We start from the raw sequence: 25,594 nt of genomic DNA, 5'->3' as shown, positions 1-25,594 counted from the left end.
CAAGAGTTTCAATGCCTCCTTGTAGTTTATGACAGTTAATGGCTTACCGGTGGGGCTGGCTGGTTGAACGAACGCTTTGCCATATTTAGCATATAACTTCAATTTTCTAACAACAAAACTTTTCGCGCTGCTTTACTGCATTAAACTTTATAAGCTTTCTACATTTTGGCCAAATAGAAAACTTGCCAAATAACCGAAATGAGGGAACGAACAAACCATAAGCATCGATGCCGTGGTTATTTTCCTTCCTGTTGTTTTTGTTGTTGTTATTGCAGCTGCGATTGCTACTGTTTCCATGTGCTCTTGCCGTTGTTTAATGTTGATGGGGTGGAAAACTTTAAAATTCACAAAATGCAAAGTTTAACCATACAAGTGTTTGCATATACAAACATACACAGGCCACATACAACAACATGCCAACGACAATGGCCAAAATACCGAAAAAGGAAATCAAATCATGTAGAAGTAAGTTTTTTCAAAGTTTTCTCATTTACATGCAGCGCAATTTATGGTACATTAATTTTTTACAAAAATGTTGGAGAAATTCTCCGCAAAACTTGTTTGTGATTTGGGCCAACGGAAATTGAAACAATAACAACAAGTTCATGCATGTGCTCGCAAAGGTCCCGCAGCAAACAATTGGCTTCAGCGGGTGTAACAACTGTGGCTGACTACAGACGTTGGCTGCTGTAAAGAAGAATCATTCCGTGCAGCGACAAAATGAATTGCGAGAGTAAGCGTTTATTACGAGCGAAAAAATGCATAGCGTGATTTAGAAAGCTTGGCACATTGTTCTTGCTTATTATGATATATGCAAATCTGTTAAATATTAAAGATTTATTTATGGATTTTATACTATTGTTAAAATATGCGTGGAACAGATGAAGAAAAAATGATTATCAGAATCTCAAATACAGTCGCTCACGGAAGTGTGCACTACTGCGTATCATATACACATGTCAAAGCTTTTACGCATTCAATATTTGAATGAATTTATTTCAGGACGTTAACGACCAAAACATCTGGCAGGCAAAGTTAAGCTCAGGATACTCTTAAATTGCAAACAACACTTAACACCCTACTAAGCCGCTGACCTACATCTTATGGAAAATCTTTAGTGTTTCCATGAGAATAAAGTTCAATAGCATTATATTTCATTAAAAGCTGACATAAAAGAAGTTTTTCTACGATAATAGATAAAAATAACATAACAATTCTGTTGAAAATTTATAGAAATTCATGTTAAAATTCTTGGAAGGTATTAACGGGTCTTATATCTCTACTAAATAAATGCAAAATATGTTTCTTAATATTTATTTTTTATTATTTACTTCTGCATTTTACTATTATGAACCACTGTATGTAGAAATTAATAAATAATGTGTTGCTCACTTTGTGTGATTCGCCAAATAAATTGAACATTGTGCTGAAAAGGTGTTTTTGTGGATCATTATATTAATATGAAGAAAACCTCCACTGAAAGTCATGGAATCGCAAATATGCTCTAGCTAAAAGAATGTGCACAAAAGTGGTTTACACAATTTAAAAGTGGTGGTTTTAGTTCGAAAGAGGAAGTACGTCCTGGGCGGCCAAAAAAGTTTAACGATGACAAACTGAAAGCATTAATCAATTAAGATTATTGTCAAACATTGTCATAACGTAATTGTAATAACGTTTAAAAGCAACCGGATACGCACATAAAATACAAGAAAAATTGTAGCCATATAAATTGAAGTTAAGTGAAGATGAAACACGATTTTACTTGTCAGTATTGCATTCGGTTAAAAACCATTTGGAAAACGGCGGTCGGAAAATATTGCCTCACTCGTCTTGAAGCTCAGACCTTGCCTTCTGTTGCATTTGGAAAAAAAATGCACGAAAATATCTATAGACCTGTTATATTCTTATTATTATATATATAAATGTATGCTCCTGCTTATGATTCTTATTTTGTTTTGACAGCTTAAAACTGCCCTTCGTTAATTGGAAAAGATGCAAGTATCCATATTAATAAGTCTATTTACTTTTCTTAAGTTTATTTTCAGTTAAGTGACAAATAAAACAAGTAAAAACGTTAGCATCAGTTGCACCGAAGCTATAATATCCTTCACAAATACAAAGGCTCCGTACAAGAACTTGATTCCGATGGTTTAATTTGTATTGCAGCTATATGCTATAGTGGTCCGATATCGGCCGTTCCGACAAATGAGCAACTTTTTGGCTCATATACATGTTCAGGGTATAACCAGCTTCTTGGGACATAAACATTGTGAATTGCCCAACTATTTTGAAATTGTGGTGGAATATTGTTTGTAAACTATTTTGTTTTTTATTATGCTTAAAATTTGTTGCCACGACAGTCGGGTCTACATAGCCGGAACGGACCCAAATTTTTATCCGGCCAAGGACTGTCAACTCGGCAGAATTCTTCCGCTGCAACAACAACATTAACATTTTAACGTTTACGCAAATTTTTGATGTAGTGCTACAGCATTTCGGCTATAGTGCACTGAATGTTGTTTTCGGGCTCCTCGACCGTTGATGGTTGATTGGTGTAAGTATTTGATTTAACATACTCGTTGATGGAATATGCTTTTTGTAGGTGTAAAAATAAACACGAATATATCAGTTTCACTAAAGAGAAAAGAGGACGCCTGTTGGAGCTCATTGTTAGTTCATAAAAATAAAGAACTGCGCGGGTAAATTTTAGTATAGAATCCTCCAAATTCGGGGTTAAAATAGGTATGTACGGACAGAGGAGGCTCTTCAGATGAAGAAAATATATACATTTAGTTTTCGATTTTTATTGACTTTTACACTTATATTTTTTATTTTATAGCCGCTAACACTTCATTAATTTGTTTCTACACATTTATTTAATATTAAATGGTGCAAAGATAACTTTAATTCAATATTTAACTTTTGTTTAATTCTTTTGATTTACACAAAAACAAAAGGGTTGCATTCCTATTTGTTGGAGTGTTTGTCAGTGTTACCTTATCTACATATTTTACAAATGAACCCATAGAAATAAAAAAAAACAGATGATACCCCAATGCAGGAAATAAGTAACACATTATTAGTTTTTCGCGTGGAATTCATGTCCGCATTGGCAGCCTTCGACCGCGCTTCAATGAAATAATCCTGGTTGGTCCAACACCGGGATTTAGAAAGAGGAGGATTTGAAGGAGTTTTGAATTTTATACTGACGGTATGTATAATCCTTCTTTGTTATATATTTTCATTCGTTTGCAAAATATGGTAACGGCAATTTTTTGTTTGCATGCAACCATTTTGTTATTATATGAATAAATGGACTTGAACCAAAGTTAAATATTATATTAAAGTTAGTTTTGCACTATTTAACACAAAACAAATGTGCAGAAACCAACTAGTGAAGTATTAGTGGATATAAAAGTTAAAAATATAAGTGCAAGATTCAATATAAATCAAGGGAACACGCACTTTAATTAGTTGAATTTTTAAAATTTAAACGCAAATATCTCAAAAACTTTAAGTCAGCGGCAACTAAATGTATATTATATATTTTCTTAATCTACAGAACCTTTCTTTTTATATACCTACATACCCATTTTAATCCCAAATTTGGGGAAAGTTATTCTAAATCTCAGCTAAATGCGCTATTGTCAATATACTTGTATATTAAGCTTTACTATAACTAAATTTTATTTTTAGACTACCTGGAAATGAATATTCCAAATCATTATAAGTTTTCGGCAATAATGCAACCCTACCAGTTATAGTTGCAAAATTAAGACCAACACTCATGTACTCACCCAAATTTCCTGGGATAATGGATCCATGAAACTGAATACACCAGGCGTTTGCTTCACCGGTTTCTTAATCATTATTGAAATGCCCAACGACATGAATGGCTTGCTGAAATCGATGACGCGCTCCCGTTCGGCGGTAATGGTCATGGCAGCGATTGCAATATCCGCTTCCTGTGTGGCCAAATATACGCAATAAAATGCCACGCCAATGGTAGGCACATCAATGGAGCCGTTTTATTTCGTTTGGGTGTTTTTTGTTTGCGGTCGTAGGCGCGTCGCGAAATTCGGTATGCAATAAAATCGTCCAACGATGGCAAAAGATAATCGTTACCGAGATATAAAGGCACCAGTCGACGTTTAAAAAGCGTTGTGCGATGGGCGACAGCAGCATACGTGAACGAAGATTGGAAAGAGAAAGAGAAATATAAAGAAAATATTTTCAATGCGTTGCGGAACAAAAGTGTTCATGCAATTGGAATAAATTCGTGTGCAACCAATATGACAGCGAACACGAGCGCACACGCTTGTTTACTTACCCGCCGTACCAGTTCACCGACCATGCCATCCCAGCCGCCGCGGACTGTGGGATTCTCTGAACCGTACGTACCATCCTTGACCAGTCGTAATTCATCTGCATATACGGGGTAATGTCGAATCGGCGGTAAATGATGACAAGCAAGAAGAGAGAAAGAATAACACAAGCAGAAATATGAAAACTCGAATAGCAAAATAGACGAAATATTTATTACAGCATTAGGATATAATTAAAAAAATACTTATAATAACAAAATCAAGACCCCGTAGTTTAATATTGCCATTACTCAAAGCATTCTTTACTTATCTGTAATGGCAAAGAGGAAATATATAGTACATGATTACATCTTCTAATGGAGTTACTTTTGTATCCATATTTGTACCACAGGTTTTTGGTAATTGAAAAGTGGCTAACATATAAGCGTCTGGATATAAAAGCTTTATGTAATGAAGGTTAATAAACTTTTGAAATTCTGAAGGATTATATAATTTCAAAATTGTTTTCGTTGTCAAGCGCGATCACATCGCATTACGTCAGACGTTCTCAGAAGCAGAATGGCAGTAAATATAGTGGCTGCCGAAAAGCGGCTGCATATACTTGTATACTAATATATAATATAATTATAATATTTTTTTTTTTTATAACTAATAGTGCACCAAAGAAAATTCTGACTCTACTATTATGATTTCAGGAACATCTGTTCTTTTGAAAGTGCTTAAAAGGGTGGACTAAAATGTGGAGAATGACCGAATGTATTATACAACCGTAATCTCCTGTTCTTGACAGATAAAATATATTGATTTATTGTGTTGTACATACTCGTAAATCGGCTATTTCGATTTTTGATTAACCACAACTTATCGACTGACTTCGTTGTGTTCCCCAACAACAAGAAAAATATGCTTGGTCATTGATTTTTATGCTAGAAGCAGAGGCCTATGCTAAACCAATTCGTTTATGTATCTGTGTTATAAGGTATGATATAGTATACAAGTATATTGAAGATAGACGCTCTTCTGGCAGCAAGTGTATTCTTTAGAAAATTTTACTTATTAAAATCTTTAACCGCCAACAATTTCAGAGCTGAATTTGCTTTTGAATAGCCCTCATTTTTTCCGACAATTATATTTTCCTAAAGCTGGCTTTCGAATGCCATAAAGTGAATGTAGTTAAGCTTTTATAGAATGAAATGAACATGGAACTTATCGTCAGCACAATGGAAATATTTATGTTTCTTAACTTGAACGCAATACTCCTGGTAAGTGAGTCAATAAAATTTTGATTGCAAATCTATTATAAAGCACACAATCACGTGTGTGGGTGTACACATAAATCACTGCAAACGTATGCACTTTTCATGCATCGCCAAATACACTTGAATACTCACAATTGATGCCCAACTTCTTGGCCAATAAATCAGCTAAGTCCTTGCAGTAACCCTCAAAGCGGTCATTGCCATCCAATTGCTCACCAATGCCGGGGCGCTTCAACATCATGTACGGCTCCTCGAGCAATGTGGTAACGATGTATGTGCGATTCTTTTCGATTTCTACATGTGGCCGTAGACGCACATACTTGGCTGAGAGCGGTTGAAGGCCAGCATCATCACTCCATTCAGCCACTTTCACCATGGCGCTGTTGACAGTCATTTCGACAACGTGCAGCGTGTAGTTCACCCTCCGACCGTCGTCGTTAAATTTAATGTCGCCTGTGAGACCTTCGATTTCCACCTGTCGATGAATGAGTGTGCAGTAGCGCAACACATAAAACCGAGAAGAAAAAGAAGAAGAAGAAGAAGGTATGAGGGAAGGCAAATAATGAGTTTTCAACTAGAACAAAGTGAGAATAGCTATGGCTGGTTGTGTGACCTGTGCACGTAGTTCGTTGTCTGTGTGGGTGGCAGGTGAGTGCTGCTCACATAGACTCATGTACATACTTACATATGTCTATACTATGTATATATATGCCACAGTGGCACGGTATGCCAGCATCTTTGTTGATAACGGTTTAATGATGCGGAGTGTAATGGTTGATTTAAATTGCGCAGCTGTAGAAAATTTAATTGCATCGACGACGTGACGTATACGTAATTTTATATGTGAAAGTTTCGTGTTGTAAGCGCTTGTTATGTAATACATGACGACGTGTGCCCACGAAAATGTGATATCCAATTAAATGTTGTTTTTGTTGCCAATTACTCGCAGCTTATTCATTACACCATGACTTGACGGTGAGCTTCCTTCAACAAGTGCGGCCGTTGCACACATACATACTTACTTGCCACATACCTATGCACATATGCTTGAATTTTATTGGTTTTATACGGTGTTTTTTGCTGAAATCCAATAAATGCATGAGTGTGCGCTGAGCAAACGATTTTCCACTGATGTGCTACTCATTTTGGCTCATTATTCAGGTATACATCAGCGCAGTAATAAACAATTGCGATAAGTAATTCATTTCTACCAAGTAGATAGGCAATTTTTAAGAGACAATAATAATGAGTTAAACGAACCGCACCTAATTGAGGGCATATATGTATGTTGCAGTGTACATTTATATTACAAATTGAAACTCAAAGACTACGTGTCTCGTTGGTGATAAGTTAACGAATGCAAGAAATGCTCTCGTCATATTTAACACTGAGTTCACCTTTTTTAAATTTATTATCCAATCAACTGAATGGCAATAAAGTAGCAAAATGGTCGAAATTCTTCTTTGCGATTTAAAAAGCTGCAGAATTATGTACTTAAAATTGATCAAAATGACGAAAATTAATTATCGGGTGGCTTTCTATTAGCCAGTCTGTTTGGTCCAGATTATATTGAAAGCATTCCTACAATAACGAAATATGGTTGATACCCAAAACATTGCTACAATATCTGAATAAATTGTTCAGATTAGACCATGATATTATATAGCAGCCTACAGACTGATCGATCAAAATCAAGTTCTTGCATGGAAATTTTTCTATGCGTTAAGGGTATTCTAGCTTCGATGCAATCGAAATTAACTTTTTTCTTGTTTTACGTTAAATTTAAAGCAATGAAGAATGTATCAAGATACGTCACATGTTTGCTGAGTATAGCCGATTGAAATGACTGTAACGCTGTTATTTTGTTATACTCTCACATCATGTTGCTACAGAGTATAATAGTTTTGTTCTCCTAACGGTTGTTTGTATCATCTAAAACCAAATGAGTTAGCTAATATTCACTAAATTCAAATTTTTTAGCACCTCCATCGACAGTGTGAAAATGGGTGAAATCGGATGACAACCCGCCCACTCCCCATATAACGTTACTGTTAAAAACAATTAAAGCGCGAGTTTATAGGAACCGCGTTAAAAATTGGACAGTAGGCGTGGCACCGCCCACTTTTAGTTTGTATTCAGTTAACCGTAAAAAAAATGTTATCCGTCATCTTAAAAATCTAAAAATATGATTTAACGAGCCACTTTAATTAGCAGTTCTAATATAGAAATGCGTTTGGTCTCTTTACCGTCTTAAAAATATGCTCATCACAGCGACTAATGAATTTCGGATGTACACCTCAGTAGTCTGCTACTCAGTTCATGAATTTTTACCCCAGTATTTCATCACATATGGACCCTCATTCATTATTTTACAATGTGACCTTTCCCACTGTTTGTGTATGTAGGTATAATTCCACTTTCAGTGAAAGTCCCACGTCGCCATTATTTTCAATTCACTAAGTTCGTAAACATTTCTATCCAGCACTCATCCACTCCACCACTGACTGCATTAGGTTTCCAACCACGAATACATCGAAACCCACAAAGGTCTTACAGTTTTTAAACTGTTAGGTGACCCTTTGCCACCGCTGCTCTAAATAAATATTAACTGACTTCACTTGTACCTTTGTTTGTTGCCCATCGGTGTTGGCTTCTAGTATGTGCACATATCTGCTAACCCCTCCCCACCCACAAATGGTGCCACAGCAACGCCATAACATAGGTTGCTTTTCCACTCGCTTACCTTTCTCAAATAGCGCGAAATTTTATCACCATGTTCCCATGGGTTCACCCAACCTTTCGACGTGTTGCAGTCGAGTGCCCGAGGCGTGTTCCCGCCGCCACCACCATTGCCACCACCGCTACCAATGCCAGTGCCACCGCCTCCACCTCCGCTACCACCGCTGCCACCGATTCCACTGCCAATGCCGCCAACGCTGCCGCCAGCTGCCATACCCATTGTACCGTTAATGGATGTGGATGCCGCTGCCATTAGTGTTTGTTGACCTCGTCGCTGAATGTTGTTGCGGAATTGATCGGGTTTCTTGCGCAGTATTTTGTTGAAGGCTTCGACCAACACGAAAACAGCATCGTACATGAGGGCTGCCTGTGCCTGTGGGAGGTGAAAGAATGATTGGGTAAATAAAGGTAAGTGCACAGAATATTTGTTGTTTTTGTATTTGTTGGTTTCATTGTTGTTGTTGTTTTTATACCGATTGGTTGATGTACCGGAAACGGAAGAATTTGTTAACTTATAATGAGCGCATTGCTTCACGCTTTTGTTTTGTCGGACAACAAGGGTGTAAATACATAAGTATGCCGGAAAGTTAGAACATGGGTACTTACGGATACTTAGGTGTATGCACTTATAAATGCATATGTATGTGATTTATTTGCCATTATTGGTCAGCTTGTAGTGGTGATAAATCAAATGATTTGCTTCTAAGTAATTTCTTGTGTAAGCTATATATATTTATTTTAACATGTATTCAAGTGCAAGCAGAATAAATATTTATTTGCCTCTTGTAGTACTATTTACACTGACTTTACTTGTGTTCTAGTTAGTATGAGTGCGCTGAATAAATACCTTTATTACGTATCTATAATAGCGCGAGTATAGTTGCCGATGGACAACAGTATGCCCAAACTAACATTACGAGTACAAGTAGATATCGACTACCTAACACAGGCAAATGAGTTGGCAGCCGCCACTTCGTTTATATAATATTATCGATTGCTATTAACCTTTGTTATATTAAGATATATAGAAATGTCAAAATCAGACAATCCGAAAAAAAATATTGTTATAGTATTTCGTGCAGGTATTTTGGCAACTATAATTCAGTAGCCCTCCGCAATAGGGGGTATAGTTTGAGATTTGCATTGTTGGTATAGATTAGTTCAGTACGCTTAAAAATATTCACTCGATCGAAACGTCTTGAACAAAATTTAATATTATTCCCTCAATAATGTTGTACGCATATAAAAGTCTAAAGCCATTAGAGAACATATAATATTAGTTGAGTATAAAAATTTATTTGAGTAACTGGATATAAACGAATAATATTGTAAAGGACTGTGTTAGAGAAAATTTAGATTTCGTAATGTACCTTCTTACATGAGCGAAAATCCTCGACAGGTATATTTTTCAAACTAAATAATAGCAAGTTGTACCAGGCTGAATCGATAATTTTATTTTTAATTCGATACATTTCTTTTCTAATGTTCTTGAAATCTAATTGGCTTTGAAACTCAAAAATGTAATGTGTGCTGGATTCCCAAGCAAAATACAGAATATTTAAAGTTATCAATCAGTCAATAATTTAAAATTAAAATGCTTACAAACCATGAAACCTCGAATTGCCACATAATTTTAAATAATGGTTTTCAGAAAAATTGCACCAAATATTTGAGTTTAAATTAAATTGTATGGAGTTATCTATATGTAAAATATAACAAAGCGTGCTCACACAGTTCAATTGGAAATACGAAAACTCCGATTTATTTTTAAAATCCCCATTTTATTGAATTGTTTTCCGCACACGCTTTTATTATTATTATGGCTTGTGGAGTGAGATTAATATGCAGATCCAATGCGACTTAAATATTGTTAGGTATGTTATCAAAATATCCTGTTATGCTGTAAGCGAAAAAGGAGGGAATGGCAGCCGAAACACGTACGAAAACGTTAACACTTCTCATAATTTTTTATATTGTTGTAATTTTTATTGTGCTTTTGTTGTGCTTCTTGTTTACAACTTACACCCTTTTTAGCATTTGACGTTAAGAGCACATGCACAATTCGGTTAGTGTGTGGGTGGGGGTAGGCCTTGCTATCAGTGTGTCATATCGGCATTATCGCCACATTTACTCTGCCAAAACGTACAAATAACAAAATAATAATAAGAGTACAACGTTGACAGGAATAAACAAAGCACACAAAAAATGTTGAGAGCAAATATAAACAAGAAAGTACAAGTTGAACATACATACAACACACTCTCTGTTTTGTTCCGTATATATGTTTGTGGACATGCGCCTAGAAAACATAGCGAACGGTAAATGTGAATGGTTTGGTTGGCTGCGCTGACTGTGTCATGTGATATGCGTTATGAATCTAAACAAGTAATGTTGTCAAAAAGTTGTGTATTTACGGGCGTTTCGTATTTACATACAAGTATAAGTATTGTACATATGTATGTATATGAAGTTTCCCTGTAGTGATTAAAACGTACCAGGAAGTGGGTGAGTAAAAGGCTCATAATAATGTTGGCACATCTGTATTTCTTCAATAAATATACAAAGAACTCGAAAAATTAAATAGCTTATGAGAATATCACTGTACAACGTGACTGTTTTGTACTGGGGCCATTTATTTATTAGAACTTATACAGAAGTCTTATAAAATCTAATAAATAATTGGCTCATTTGGGGTTAAGTCAGTGTGGAATTTGAAAAAAATCGAAATTTATTTTGATTTAAACTACATTTAATGGTAAAATAACATTAATTTAGAAGAATAAAGACAGAAAATGATATTCCCAGCTTTACTGTTGGAGCGTTTTGTTGAGTCATGCAAGACTTTCCGATCAAGCGGCGATGGTGCTGGGAGATTATCGACCATATCTGCTTGAAATATTAATTGCAGCTCTGCGCACCGGAAATTCAATTCCCTTTCATTACTACCAAAATAAATTGTTAGTGGTAATACCTATTTTAGCGTACTAAACAGGTCAAACCCCTGAAAAACACTAAATACTTGAATGGAAAAACCTAATTGGCCGACCAGTTGGGTCTGCGTTTGATAGTACTTTTGAACTAGTTATCAATTATTTGATTTCACTGACAGGTTGTTATAATCATATTTCCGTAAAGTATGCATACATGACTCAAAGCTTGCTTACAAACTTATTAATATATATATATATGTGTTTACATACTTATGTATTTGTGTACATAAGTTAACAAACAACTACTAGATGAAACGCTTGTGGTTAAACGAGTCAATAGCATTGTTTTGCATGCTTCTACACTTGTCAGCATATAAAAGTTTGTGTAAGAGTAGCTTTATGCCGCACTTCTATATAGATTTTGATATAGATATTTACATTATGTACTTGTTTGTATTATATTACGTACCGAAATTGATTCCCTGCCGGCGCCAATCGATGTAGCCGGATCCAAGCGCTTCCAACTGTCAAAGAAATCACGTACGAATCGACGATTAGTGTCAACAATACGAAATCCGGTTATATTGATGGCACCAAATTCGATGATTTCGCTCTCCCAACGATCGTCCATTACCTGAAACGGATCAAATCAATGCCGGTATATGAATGGGCAATGCAAAAAGTCTCTGAAACAAAAACGTACGATAAGCCAAACCCAAAAGCAACTAAAAAAAAAAAGTCTACAAATCGGATAAATGTTCGCCACAAGTATTTCCCGAATCAGCATGACTTTTGGCATTGCACTAAGTGAAAATTGGCACGTAGCCTCAGATTCAATGGCAACACGTACAACATGGATAATTGGTTATTAATGTGGTTTCAAACATTGAAACCGCCGAACAAACCGAAAAAGCCACATAAATCGCTTTGCGGGTGCCCGCACAAATAAAACTGTGCCATAAAAACAGACAAAACTATATACTTGTATGTACGTCGTGTATAGCACCGATATATGAGCAAAAGCCAAAACGTGCTTACGGTGTGTACATTTTGTGTTAGTCACCATATTTGTTTACATTCACCTTTGCTCATTTGTGGCTTGGCAGTCATGCAAACGATTTATTTACTTGGCTTTTATGCAGGAGCGTGCTACCGCAGCTATATGTATTTGTGGGAGTGTGTGTACAAAGATATTAGTACACAAATGAACATACAAAACAATAATATAGTTTTTTTTACATGTAATGTACAATGTAGGTGTGTATATGTATGAAAAAGTTGCTCTTACCAAACCGCTTAGCAAATAGTGATATGTCCTTCTTCCGAGCGATATATCGCGCACATGTTGAATGAGTATCTGTTTGGCCATTTCCGTTGGGCAATCCAGCACAATGTATTTGTTATTGAAACGTCCCAAATCCTCGAGCGTATGCAGGAAGTCAATGGCCATTGTTACATTTGCAATACGCTTAACCATTTCCACTTGAAATGACTCGTTGCCGGGTTTGAGCCCTTGGTAAATCTGTTGCAATCGCAAGAGTCCTGCAAGAGAAGAGATTATGGATAAGGTAAAATTGTACGTACTAGGCTTATGGTATGTGGTCATAATGATATTGTCGCTAGGGTCAGGGTTGCTAAATATCAGTGCTAATAAATATTAGTGACAGCAAGATGCCTTCAAGTCATTATTGTTAACTGAGCTAAATTTTTTGAAGGATTTGAAAATAGATCATCACGAAATTTTTAATACTGATTGATTATATGTCTTCTTTGATATATTTTTGTAATTGTTTTGTCCAAAGTTCGAGTCAATATGGAATTTGCGATATAAACGGTAACATTTTAGAAAAAAAAAAAGATTTTAGAGAGAGACTCTCAACTGACCTCGTATTTAAGACCATCACTGGGTTCTATAAATATTTTGTTGTAAAAATAATGTCTAATTTGCTTGTTAACATATTTCAATAGTATTTGAAAAAAGAAAAATGGGAAAAAATTAAGTATTTTTTTGATTTATTACTCACTTCAATTGAACGGAACATCATAACAATTGTAAGAAATTCGTAGTAGGTTGAAAAACATTTTAAACAAAAGCTAAATTAACAAAGCTGAAAGGAAAAATAATTTACGGAAGATCTGATGTCGGGTAGAAGGAGGAAAAAGGTATTGTTGAATTTTTAAGATTTAGAAACGTTTATTAGATTACACATTTTATTTTAAATTTTGAATCCGGTATATGGGCTTAAAATTTCAGCGTATTTGGGATTACAAAAAAAAAAAAAAAAAAATTCAAATGTCAACTCAATTATTTTTTTAATTCATTATTTACAACTGTAATGGTGAAACTGTAGCTCACTAAATAATTTTAAAGAAAACAGCTGATCTTGACATCACTCTTCTTTATAATAACAGTTACAAGTGCATGTGAAAGACAAAACCGCTCAGACAGCACATAGAGATCATTAGGCTGCCGACACCTGCATTAGTACACAAGGTTACATTCTATCAGAACTTCAGATTTATTGCTCGTTTTTTCGGCCAGCTTTTCTGTTCAAAAAAGCTCTTTCGAGAGATGCTGGAGAACAAATAAAGTATCGCTCCACTTAATTACGTAGATAGAGTCCTTACCTCCTTACCAGTGCTAACGTATAGAAGACATGTATGAGAGAAATCTCTTGTGTATGAAACAATGCTAAAGGATGGAAAATTTGCAATCCGATTTCCTACAGTAGTAATTATTTGAATATATTTCTAGCTATAATATTTTTATCTGAAAAGCATTTACAGCCGTTCAAATGTAAATACATAAATACCAAGTAATAACAAAAGCTCTTTATGGAACTTTAAGTATTATCCTCCCGCCATTAAACATGCCATTCACTCCCATAAATATATGCATCATCGATTTTCTTGAAGCCCGACAGCACTAAAGTCGTGGTAAGAGTAAAGAAATAAATAAATAAAATAAAAGAAAAAGCAATAAAAATTCAAAGCCAAAAATCATACCATCAATCGCATATTTATCACAAATCTCGCCCTTGCACATCATATTTTGTCGAATCATCTTTTTCACATATTTCCAACGCCATTAAATTTGACGCACAAGGTCAATAACTAGCAAATAGAAAATGTGATATATATGTATACTTGCACAGCCAGCAAATATAACGAATCATCAGTTATCATACTCTAGTAGAAGATTTCATAAAATGGGATTTGCGAAATATAAAGTAATAAAATAAAGTGAAATGAAATAAAATAAAATAAGCATTTGTGCATATGAATCTGCTGTGCACACCATAGCGTATACGTAACCAGCTGAAGCTGATGAGGAAATTAATAACACACTTTTATGTGTTCACCATACACACGCATCGATCTGCTCAGCATAAAAATTACAATTTTACTTGCGTGTTGTGGTGATACAGAGCCGGGGGTGTGGCCAGGTGTTCCATTAAATCTCTTTTGATTCCCAGTCAAGTGCTCGTTGACGCGTATGCTGAAGCATACATAGGTACTCGTATATATGTATGTATGTACAATTATCGGGAATCAGTTCAAAGGCAAAAGTCAAGGCAAAACAAATGAGCAGGTGGGAGGCATAAAAATTTGTTTAGAGGAGAGTAACAAGCACGTGTCTGGCGCCTAGCTGTTTGAAAATTGTTGCATGTAAGTCTGATAGCTTAATCGATAAGAGTTTACCCGCCGCAAACCATGCGAGAGAGACAAAATAAAACTTAAAGACTAGTAAGTCTTTCGTGTATGCTATAGTAGTCATCCAGAAAAAGTTTATAGGAAATTTGTATGTGGAGTTGATATTAAAGTTCACTTCTTATACGCTTTTTATCGTCAATTTTATACAGAAATAAATCTGTTTATTGCAGATATATATAGAATTAAATTTAAAATTTAAAATGAAAAAATAATATTAAAAATTTGTATAAATACTTTTCACAAAAATATCTTACATTTCTGGCAAAAAATTTCTCACCACAGCAAACCGATAAAAAATAATACATGAAATAAAAGCATAAAATCCATCCAAAACGACACAAAAACCGATTTGTATCGATTGGTTAAGTGCGGCAGCTAAGGGTGAGCTTGTTTGACTCCGATTTGTTAGTTTGCTTGTGATCGTGTGACGCTTGAATCGTTTCGCTTTCGAATGCGAAATATCATACGCACACAACTGCATACAAATGTGTGTCTGTATGACAGTTTCTGTTTGTATTTGTCAATGCGTATAAATACGAAAAGCCTTTTGGGACTTAACCATAAATTGTGGCTTAGATTGAAATGGAAATTGGAGTAAAAATAACAAAAAAATGTGTCATCAAAAAACCGGAGGCAATATAACGCTAACATGTATGATAGTTGTAACAGTGACGCAAAACATATTCATGCTTTCGTATATTTAAGTTATATGCTTTTGTAGCATATCTGGTATACGCATGTGTGAGCATTGTCGTAATATAAAAACCGGCATACAACTTTGACGCACTCGACGTCACTAACATAGCCAAATAGTCAGCCAACACATGTACAATTCAACTTATACATATTTGGAATTCTACTTATATGTATATGTATATCGTAGCGTATTTCTATCATTTCGTTGAACAAATCTGTGCAGTCGATTGTTAATACGTAACGTTATTGTATTGGTATCACAAGAAATTCGATGATGAATTTGCATTTTGTAAGCCTTCAACTGTCACTCAATTTGGCTGGCCTTTCGGGCATGAAATGGCAAAAAGTATGTACATATAATCAATCGTTGAAGTCTACAATGCCAATTTTAGCATGTACAATACAACTTGTATAATTTGTTAGTTAACTATTGAGAGAGAGTTTCTTAATAGTTTTTGCCAACTACATGATTTTTTGTTTTATTTTTTTATCTAGAAGCCTTTGCAACATATATAAGTATATATAGCTAAAGTATCCACAGCACACATATACATATGCGTTCTTGCTGCCGAGAAGACTTTGGTCTAAGCTACAACTCGCACGAACCAATATAATCCCATTTATACTGTTGCCAAAAATAGAGCAAGTGCAATGATATACTGATATAACATCAGTTGAAATATTTAGTAATAGATATATTATAAAAGATGCGATAACTAAACATTAACTAAATTAAATCTCAAATTTAAGTTTTAATAAAGAGAAATCAGATAAAGTCTTTGACTATTCAAAACACTTTTTTTTTAATCAAAAAATTAGAAGAAGTTTTATGGACTCGGTAGGGAAATCGAGACAGCTGTCTTAAAAAATTTACCTCTAACTAATCTGAGACAAATTTCAGTTTATTCAATTAAATCTGCAAATTGAAGCATAGAACATGGAACATTATTTATTTTATTTCACGGACTTATGCATACCAGTATAACAGAAACAAATAATTATTTAGTCTTCTCCAGGCTTTACACTATTTTTGAAATGTTACGACTTAGGGCTTATATATTTTCTTATCTAATTTTTGATCCTTTCATGTGAAATTTATTTTCATTCCAGAATAACATATTTCTCTTGTATAGCACTCCAATTAAAGTGAACTTTTATACTTTTACTAAAAATTTATCGCAATTGGGATTTTCGAAGGTTTGCGAGCAGGCGCTGGTAGTTATGGCACTTATAGCAATATTTATACAGGGTGTATTAAATTTTCTACGAAGTTATGTATACATAAATTATTATCGTGTTGTTCTCAGTCTATTTAACCATGCTCATCTATTCATCGGCTCATCTGTTTATATCGATTCAAAATTGCACGAGTTCTTTTCACCTCAGGAAGTTACTCATTTATCGGAATCATCTATATCAGACCACTATAGCATATAGCTGCTAAAAAATGTGATCGATCGAAATTAAGTTTATGTATGGACAACGTTTGTATATGCCAAAATATCTTCACAAAGTTTTACACAGATTATTGCCTAAAGCAGCGCGACGATCTCCTAACATATTGTTCACATCGGAACACTATAGTATATAACTGCCATACAAACTTATATAACAAAATCAAGATAAAGATGCATTTTATGTTATAGCAAATGTACTTCTGAAGAGCATAATAGCTTCGGTGCAGCAACTGTTAATGTTTTTTCTTGTTTTATCTGCCAGTAATAGCTTTTGGTTACAATATAACGAAATTTTGGTAGAAAAAAGATATAATAAAATATTTTCAAAAAAATTATATATACGTTGCGTCATTATTTAACAATGATATTCGTTGAAGCAGTTCCTATGCAGGTAAAATAAATATGAACATTGCACGTCTGATATATTTTTCAGTAATTTTCTTGAACATTGCTACAAGTGAAACCATTTATCAAGTTTGTCGTAACTCTGGGCTACTCACCAAAGATTCTCCACATGCAAATTTGTGTACATTTATAATTAATATACCTATATTACACTAACATTAGGGCGAGTCACTTTACGGCTGACCTCCCTTGTCTTCTTTTAATAAGTAAACTGGGAATAAGTGATAAAAATTTGTCACAATTTGAACGTATTTATTATTTATTCTTTTGATGAATGCAATTTCTTTAAGTTTTACTGAATAAATATAACCTATGTTCATTGGTTCGTCTGCTGATAATAGCTTAAAAAATCACCAAAAATCGCTCTAAAAAATGTGGGTTGGGAAAAAAGTTTCGAAAGCCCTAAAACGGTTTAAGCTTACCGCGTTTGTAGCGCTGATCTGATCTGTAAGTTCTAACACACCACCTACCAGAGAAACTTGATATTGAGCTTCAAGCAAACTTTATCCAATTAACTCCCACTCTTCGCTTATAATTAATAATATTCATAACCATCAAAAGTTTCTCGTTAACCTATTAAAAAATCTATCCACACAGCTATAAAATCTTAATTGACTTTTTGTTACGCTCCCTGTAATTCGTAAGTACGAGAAATTTAAGCGCGCATTCAAGGCGCTGTCTGGCATATTGTCCTTGTGCACAACATTTTAAAAATTTTTAGTGTCAAGATGTTCGACTATAAGTATGCATTCGATAGTTCCATTGTAATTGACTTCTGTAAAAAGTCGTTTTTTCTTTTGTTTGTTTGCATCTGTTTTATCTTCATAAAAGCATTGCTTTTATATTCTTGTTGCTCGACTTTTATTTTAATCTTTCCTTCCTTGGTCGCTGGTAAATTGTAAATGGAAAATTTTTGCTGCCCGAACAATTCGTTTTCATTCTGCTCTTTTCTGCTTCTGTCTTTTCGATCAACCAAAGCAGCGATTTATTCGATTTATTCAATGTAGCTACGATTATGTGGTTGCTGGATCCCCAGCAACCGCTATGGCACTCATTTCAAACCCATTTTGCGATTTGTGCTTCAGCGGCTGCAGTAACAATAGCAATAATATCAACTGTTATACAGCCGTGCAGACGTACCTAAAGCAGCAATTTATACTCTAACACACATACGCGTGTAAACAAACACATATGGATCTCATTCTTTCCGTTGCTAGTCCCAAAACACTTAAAAGCTGCTATCTCTGACTGCTACCAATAGCCAGTGCAATTCTATTTCTTAACCCAGCGTCCTGGTTGCGGTTGTCTTCATCCCCTATCCTCTGTCGTCGAAACTTACTATCCCATGTTTTGTTGAATTTTTTCCCATTACTCTATTTGGTTTAGTTGTGCTATTGTTGCTTACTCAATATACAACAACAACCATTATTGTTGTGCTTTTATTTCCTATTTGATTGTACAACGTCTGTGAGTCTGTTGTTTGTCTATGCCTGTTTCTGCTCAGTTGCTATGTACTGCTTATGGCGACCTCCTCTCTTTAGATCTGTTGTTTTTGTTGGCTTCGTACTTGTGTTTTGTTGTTTTTTGAGTGTTGATGGTTATAGTGTTGAGGCTGCAACTGTTGTCAATGTTGTTATTCATGTTGATGCGTTTTGTGGCACTCCCAGTGCTGGTCGTGTTGCTTCAATTATTCTGTTCCTCATGCCACAATTTCTCCTATTCGATTTAGTATTGCCTCAAGTGCTGCAACTCGCCGCTTTTGTTGTTACTCTATGATGTGCTTGATGAGATTTATGTTGACTGTACAGATTTGTTTTCCCCATTGCACTTCGCTGTTCCAGTCAACTTTATTCGATCTATTGCTGCTGCTGTGCCATAATCTTTCTGTGTTATGTACTTTTATTCATTGATTTCTCTATTTTTATGTTTACCATGATACTAAAAGCCAGAGCTTTTAAGACTGTGGGCATTACTATGGGACAGCATAGTATATTTCAAAATTTAAAATCTCTGACACATATTTGTACTTACTGATTAATATAATATTAACACCCGTACATAATAACTTTAAAATTATATTATAATATTTCACGGCGATGTTGAACTTAAGGCCGCATTCAAAACGAATTAAGGTCAGATTTCATGTTCAAAAAATAAAGAAATCTAAATATTTTCTCATTACAAAAATGTAAGGCTAGTAATCACCTGAAGTTTTTAACTTATTTATTTGGAGAAACTAACACTAAAATTAAAATCCATACTAATATATTTTTGAGATCGCAAAGCTTGGAAACAGTTGTATTTAAATTTTTCAAGTTAAAAGTTGGGCTTCTCTTTGTCTGAGTTGATACAAATATAACATGTTTGTTGAGTATAGACTCCAACGGCTTTGAAATTGATACCAGAACTTCTTTTGCTAACAGAATCACTTCTAAAATTGACTGCATGGCCGTTATTGACATATATAGAAATGTAGCATTCTGCTGAGGGACAGGCAGCGTTCTATTAAAAGAGCGGAAAGAGCGAACAAGCTGAAAATTTTAACATGCTGGTTTTAACAATTACTATTAATGAAGTATAAAGATTGAAAAAACATTCCTAATGATATGTTTCTTAAAATTTTTGCTGTCGGTTTCTTAGTAAGCCAAATTTTAGATAATTTTTCACTACCGATACTTTTTAAGGAAGATACACATATCATAGTACCTTAGCCTCCTTTATAAGTGCTGAGATCAGTGTTTACTTCATTTGTGGAAGCACTTATACATATGTATGTATAATACACACATGACACAGAATAAACTATGAGTATGTTCTAACTACTCTTGCAAAACACCGAAACTGTTTTCACCAAATCAGAATCATATGGCATACGGGTCCTTCCCACCATAATGTTATTATTACAGTCTCTTATGTAAACAAACACTACTAAATAGTCGGAATAAAAGGCACACATGCCTGTTAGTATGTATGAAGTCTGTATGTACCAATTGCGACTCCATCAACCGGATGATGTAAGTATTTACGTATATTGACCCAATTAAGTGGCATGACTGTATATAAACTAAAGCTCCCATATGCATGCAAGTGTAAAGTTGTATGAGTGCGTGCGCAAAACGAGACGAAAATTCAGGCTTATCGTATTCAATTAAAACGGACAAACGACAAATGACAGTATGGAATTTCAACACTCACACTATATTTGCCACAACATACATGACGGCAATAAATGACATAATAACTAGTGATTAGTACTTCCAACCAGAAGTGGAATTAATGCACAAGCAGCTACCTTTTGAAGCCTATTATGTTAACAAATAGCAAGGCCTTGCTTTGTTTACCTTGAATTAAATTTAATATAATGCCAATAGCAAAGTTAAGTCTTAAAAAGACGGAAAATAAAATGTTCAAAAATTTGTATTTGGAATTTAAATTCATTAAATTTAGTTAAAACCCATTACTATGGATTTTAATTAAGTTTTAGTGTGAACATTTTAATTCTTGTTTCAATTTCTGGTTTAATTTAATTTATTATGATTTAAGACTTTGACTCGACTGACGTTGAAAGAAAATATTTTAAACGCAAACAGTGCGTGAAAACTGTAGGATAATTTATTCTGTAAATTGCCGGAAAACAAATGCCGATCTTTCATTGATTACGATATTTCGATAATCTCTTGATGGTAAAGTGATTTCGTTTATCGATTAAAATTTTCCTGTTCAAAAAAGTGTAAATATATAAAAGTAAACTTTGGTCTTCGTAGTTTCGTATTTTGAAGCAAAAAACCAACTTACTAAAAAAATGTTATCGAAAAGTTTGGAGATCGTAATGAAGGGTTTATTGCTATGAAAGGTATACGGCAACTATATTAAATAATAAAATCAAAATGTGGCATAAAAAATTGCATTCCTCTTAAAGAATGCGTAATTTTCAGCCTGCCATTTATACGTTTGAATTTTCTATTTAATTACCAAATTAAATTAACTTTGATTTCTGTTGCGGTGGCGGATATTAATAGAAAATGTGAAATGGTGAATAAATAAAGCTCAACTACCTTATTTGACTTTCATTTGACTCCCTCTCCAGTTTCTAGCTGTTATTTTTGTTTAATTTGCTGTTGAATTTATTGTGGATTATTTTCATTCTACAAACTTTGATATTACTCCTACTTTCAAATTGAACAGCAGTCAAAGTCGGTTATTGAATGAGGCAAACCGGTTGGGATGAGAGTTTGAGAGCTGTGTAAACTTATACTTTGTATTGTGTATATATGTAATTGTGGTAGGCCAAAATTACTTAGGCTATAGCCATCATCTGTGTATATAAGTATAAATGTGTTTGCTGTTTTATTTTATCGTGAAATGATTGACAATGTCAAAGTAGGAATACATAACTATTTGCCTGCAACAAATAAAACGAAAAAGCAAAGTAATGCTTCAGCATTGGAGAATATTTCATGTAAAAAGCGACACAACCCTTACAACAAATATCGGTTGGTAAACAAAGGAAAGTAGTTCATGAAAAGTAATCATAACTTTTGTTAACGATTTTTTCTTATTTGCAATACTTTTATTACTGTCTGCTTTGACTATGGTGTTCTGTTCTATGTGTTTGTATTGCATCTGATTGGATGTTTTTATGTTTATAAATATATTATATATAGCTATGAAGAATATTTGTGTTTTAATACTTTAATTTAAGAATAATAAGGAAATTTGTTTTTACGTTTGAAAAAAACGAAAAAATATTGTCCGGAGCAAAATTTGGAGAATGCGCTAGATTCACCAGCAATAATGTGGAGGTTTGAGCCAATGCGTTTTCTTGGTGGAAGAACCCTCTTTTCCTCGCCATAGCGGAAGGTTTGCCTATAAAATTTATTGTTTCGGATTTTCTTTGGACTCTATGTGTATGTACCAATGCATCAAAGTTTTATCGTCGGTGACGAAATGATACAAAACTCCTTCGGATTCCTCGTAAATAGCGTTACACATTGTTGTGAACTTGTCGCACGGTTTCTCATGTTATCCGAAATGAACAAACATGGCAGCCATAACGCAGACAATTTTCTCATGCCAAATATTTCATACCGTATATAAAAGGCGAGGTTTTTTTGAAATGCATCTGATATATCGCACGCACTAAATTGTCAATGGTAGCCATTTTCGAGACACCTGCACGCGGCTCATGAAGCCTCGACGTACGACCATGTTGAAACTAGTTAAACCAACTTTTAACAGTCGTTATCATAGTAAAATAGTCAGCATATTATCTTTTAAGGCCAATTACATTTTAATGTTGCTAAAAACTCACACTTCCGCGGGGTTTAAGGGGCGCTGTTCAAAAAGGACAAATGTTTACAAGCAATTATTGTATAGAGTTGTAATATTATTTAGCAAAAAGTGAGAGAAAGTAAAATTGCTTGTTATTAACGATTAAGATATTTTTAAGGGAGCTCTTTTGTACCAGTAACATTACAACATTGTCAAACGCTAAAATTTTAGCTACGAATAGCCTTAGACCCTAACTTTTTGATTGCAAGCTATATACTTAAAGCATTTAAAAAATTATAGTAGACGCCTCAAATATTAAAAGCGAAATTCCACCTCCTACCTCAAAATCAGTAGGTATTTAATTTTTTGTTTGGAAATATCACCACGGAAGTGAACACAAATTTATTGCGCTAAATGTATTGTAAATGATGGTGTGAAAAATAATTTCCGGCATTGATACTCAGCTACACAAGCGACTACAACGAGGGTAAAAAAGAAAACAATAAGCAGTGTAAACAATGCAACCGACAAACGTGGCGGCAACTACCATAAAGGACATAAATAACCGTACAACAAAAGGAGCCACCAACTACGCGGTTGAAAACACGCGGCTGTAAAATCATTGGCGCCAAAAACGCCCAAATAGCAGCACATGTATGGGTATTCGGGTATACACTATATATATACATTAAATATGCATTTCTGGTATGTAAAGGCTGAAAGCTAACTGGGTGGGTGGACAGAATACTGGAGACGCTACTGACATACATTCGCTTATAGACAATACAAAAGAAACGCTCTTTTGTAGGTGAAATCGTGTAGATATCACACACGCGTACACGCCAAGGGGTGCCAATAAAATATATATATAAGATATTGCCAGACATAACGCACGTGATAACAATACAATCAACAGCCGATAAAAAATTGCAGACGCTTTTTTAGTATTCAATAAAAAATCGAAAAAAACTTACGTGAACACAGAGGAGGGGAGGGGTAACGACAAAACTTCGTGAAATACCTATACTGCATGTATGCAAATATAAATATACGAATGTATGTGTTGCTGATATATGCTAACAGGAAAGTAGTCAATTGGGGCCATTGTGACGCGGGCACGAACGGAAAGAGTGTCATCATCATTGCCACCGTCGTCGTGGTGCAAATCATTTTTAAATGAGCTTTCACGCGCACAGATAATTGTGCATAAATGCTTTCCGTTGCGGTGTCGCTCTTATACGCGCACAAACACACAAATTCATATGCATATTTACACACATATACATGTGGTATGTGTGTGTGCGTGCATATGCCTGGCTGAGTGCCTTTAACGGCACGACGTGAGTGAGCAACAACATTTTTATAATGTGAAAAATTATTGCTTTATCACACTTAGCTCTTTCTCTGCCTTTCCCCCCAACTATATTTTTATCGCTATGCTCGGGTGTTGTTAAATCGGCGGTGTTGCTGTTAAGCATGTGCAGCAGTGTGTAGTTTATTGGTTGAAAGTTGGTCGTGCCGCTGCGTGTATTGTTGTTGCTTGCTTTCAATAGCTTTCAGACTTAAATTTGCCGTTGAGCATGTGTGCGTGTTTATGGAAGCGGAGCGAAAGCTTACGGTGCTTTTAACAACACTTCATGCGTTTCATTTATAAACGAAGCTAATATTGCATTATTATGCTCTGTTAGTTCAGCGCTTCTTTTGCACTTTTCGCATTTTCCAGTTAAGAATTTCCAAGATTTCTTTCTTCTTGTTAACTTTTGGTAAAAAGAATTAATACATATTTAATACGCATAAGTGCTTTAAATGCGTTTCCACTTATGGCAGATTGTTTAGTTGGGAGTCACTTAAGAAGTTTAGATTTTATTTTTTGATTTATTCACTCATTTGCTTTCAAGGCGGTTAAAATATGAAAAGTATAGAAATATATTTAAATATAAAAAACAAAACTAAGCCTGTTAACCAGGTTGAAAGGGGAATTCAAAAGAATTGCTGCTAGAATGGGGAATAAGGCCTTATTCAATAATAGTATTAGGATTAATAATTTGAATTTTGCTCAGTAGATTTCGACGTTTATTGAAGCTATGAAATATTTCAATTGATCCGTGCTTTATTTAAATAAATTTAACTCCATATAGAATAATTTAATTTATCTATGAATATTTATTTCAGCTATTTGAACAATTTTATTTAATTATAAGCAGAACACTTCAATGGAACAAACCTGAACTGTTTGCCGGCCATAAATATAAATTTCAAAATTTCTAAAACTCACTTTAATATAATCATTATTATTATGAATTAGTTATCGCGACCTCCTTTCGCTTACGTCGGGCCTTATCTAGAACTCGGCTTAGATATCTAGGATTTTCGATGTTAAAAGGTCTGGATGAAGTATCATAACTAGATATCAAGTCTCTATTAAGCTTCGCAACTTCGTAAACTTCTTCTTGTATTAATAATAAACCTCCATCTGGAAATACAAAGAACTTGTAGGTCTATGTATGGCGTGACAGCCAGCCAGTGTAACCTAACCTAACCTACCTACTTGTATAATAAAAATTTCTCACTTTTAGGCACTTAAAAATTTGTTTTGAGTACTAACCAACACCCATGAACATTTTTCTAGTGATGGTCAAAAATTACAAATTCCCAGACGCGTTTACGCCAGGCCGCGGTGGACCAGCGTGCTTAACACCGCTTCAAAAAACAGCTGATAACTTTCGTAATTTAAGAGATTTCAACTTGAGAGTGTATTCTTGTAGCATGTATTTATCTGAATCCGGGACATGTATTTA

General features: G+C 34.6%; 1 protein-coding gene across 2 annotated transcripts in view; it reads right to left on the bottom strand.

The window, feature by feature from the left end:
* LOC106623625 (Glutamate receptor IB) overlaps positions 1 to 25,594 on the bottom strand; it is a 103,242-nt gene that overhangs the window by 31,616 nt on the left and 46,032 nt on the right. For both annotated transcript variants that reach the window (XM_036362452.2, XM_036362461.2), the window contains exons 6-11: positions 12,542 to 12,795; positions 11,723 to 11,887; positions 8,328 to 8,696; positions 5,717 to 6,059; positions 4,331 to 4,425; positions 3,798 to 3,965 (exon numbers count right to left, since the gene is read on the bottom strand). In XM_036362452.2, the coding sequence (XP_036218345.1) occupies positions 3,798 to 3,965; positions 4,331 to 4,425; positions 5,717 to 6,059; positions 8,328 to 8,696; positions 11,723 to 11,887; positions 12,542 to 12,795 (1,394 nt within the window). The remainder of the gene's footprint in view (positions 1 to 3,797; positions 3,966 to 4,330; positions 4,426 to 5,716; positions 6,060 to 8,327; positions 8,697 to 11,722; positions 11,888 to 12,541; positions 12,796 to 25,594) is intronic.

This window comes from Bactrocera oleae, chromosome 6, assembly GCF_042242935.1.
Source record: "Bactrocera oleae isolate idBacOlea1 chromosome 6, idBacOlea1, whole genome shotgun sequence".
In the NCBI taxonomy this organism is placed as follows: domain Eukaryota; kingdom Metazoa; phylum Arthropoda; class Insecta; order Diptera; family Tephritidae; genus Bactrocera; species Bactrocera oleae.
The sequence above is the reverse complement of the archived record's forward strand: the minus strand, read 5'-3'. Positions and strand labels throughout refer to the sequence as shown.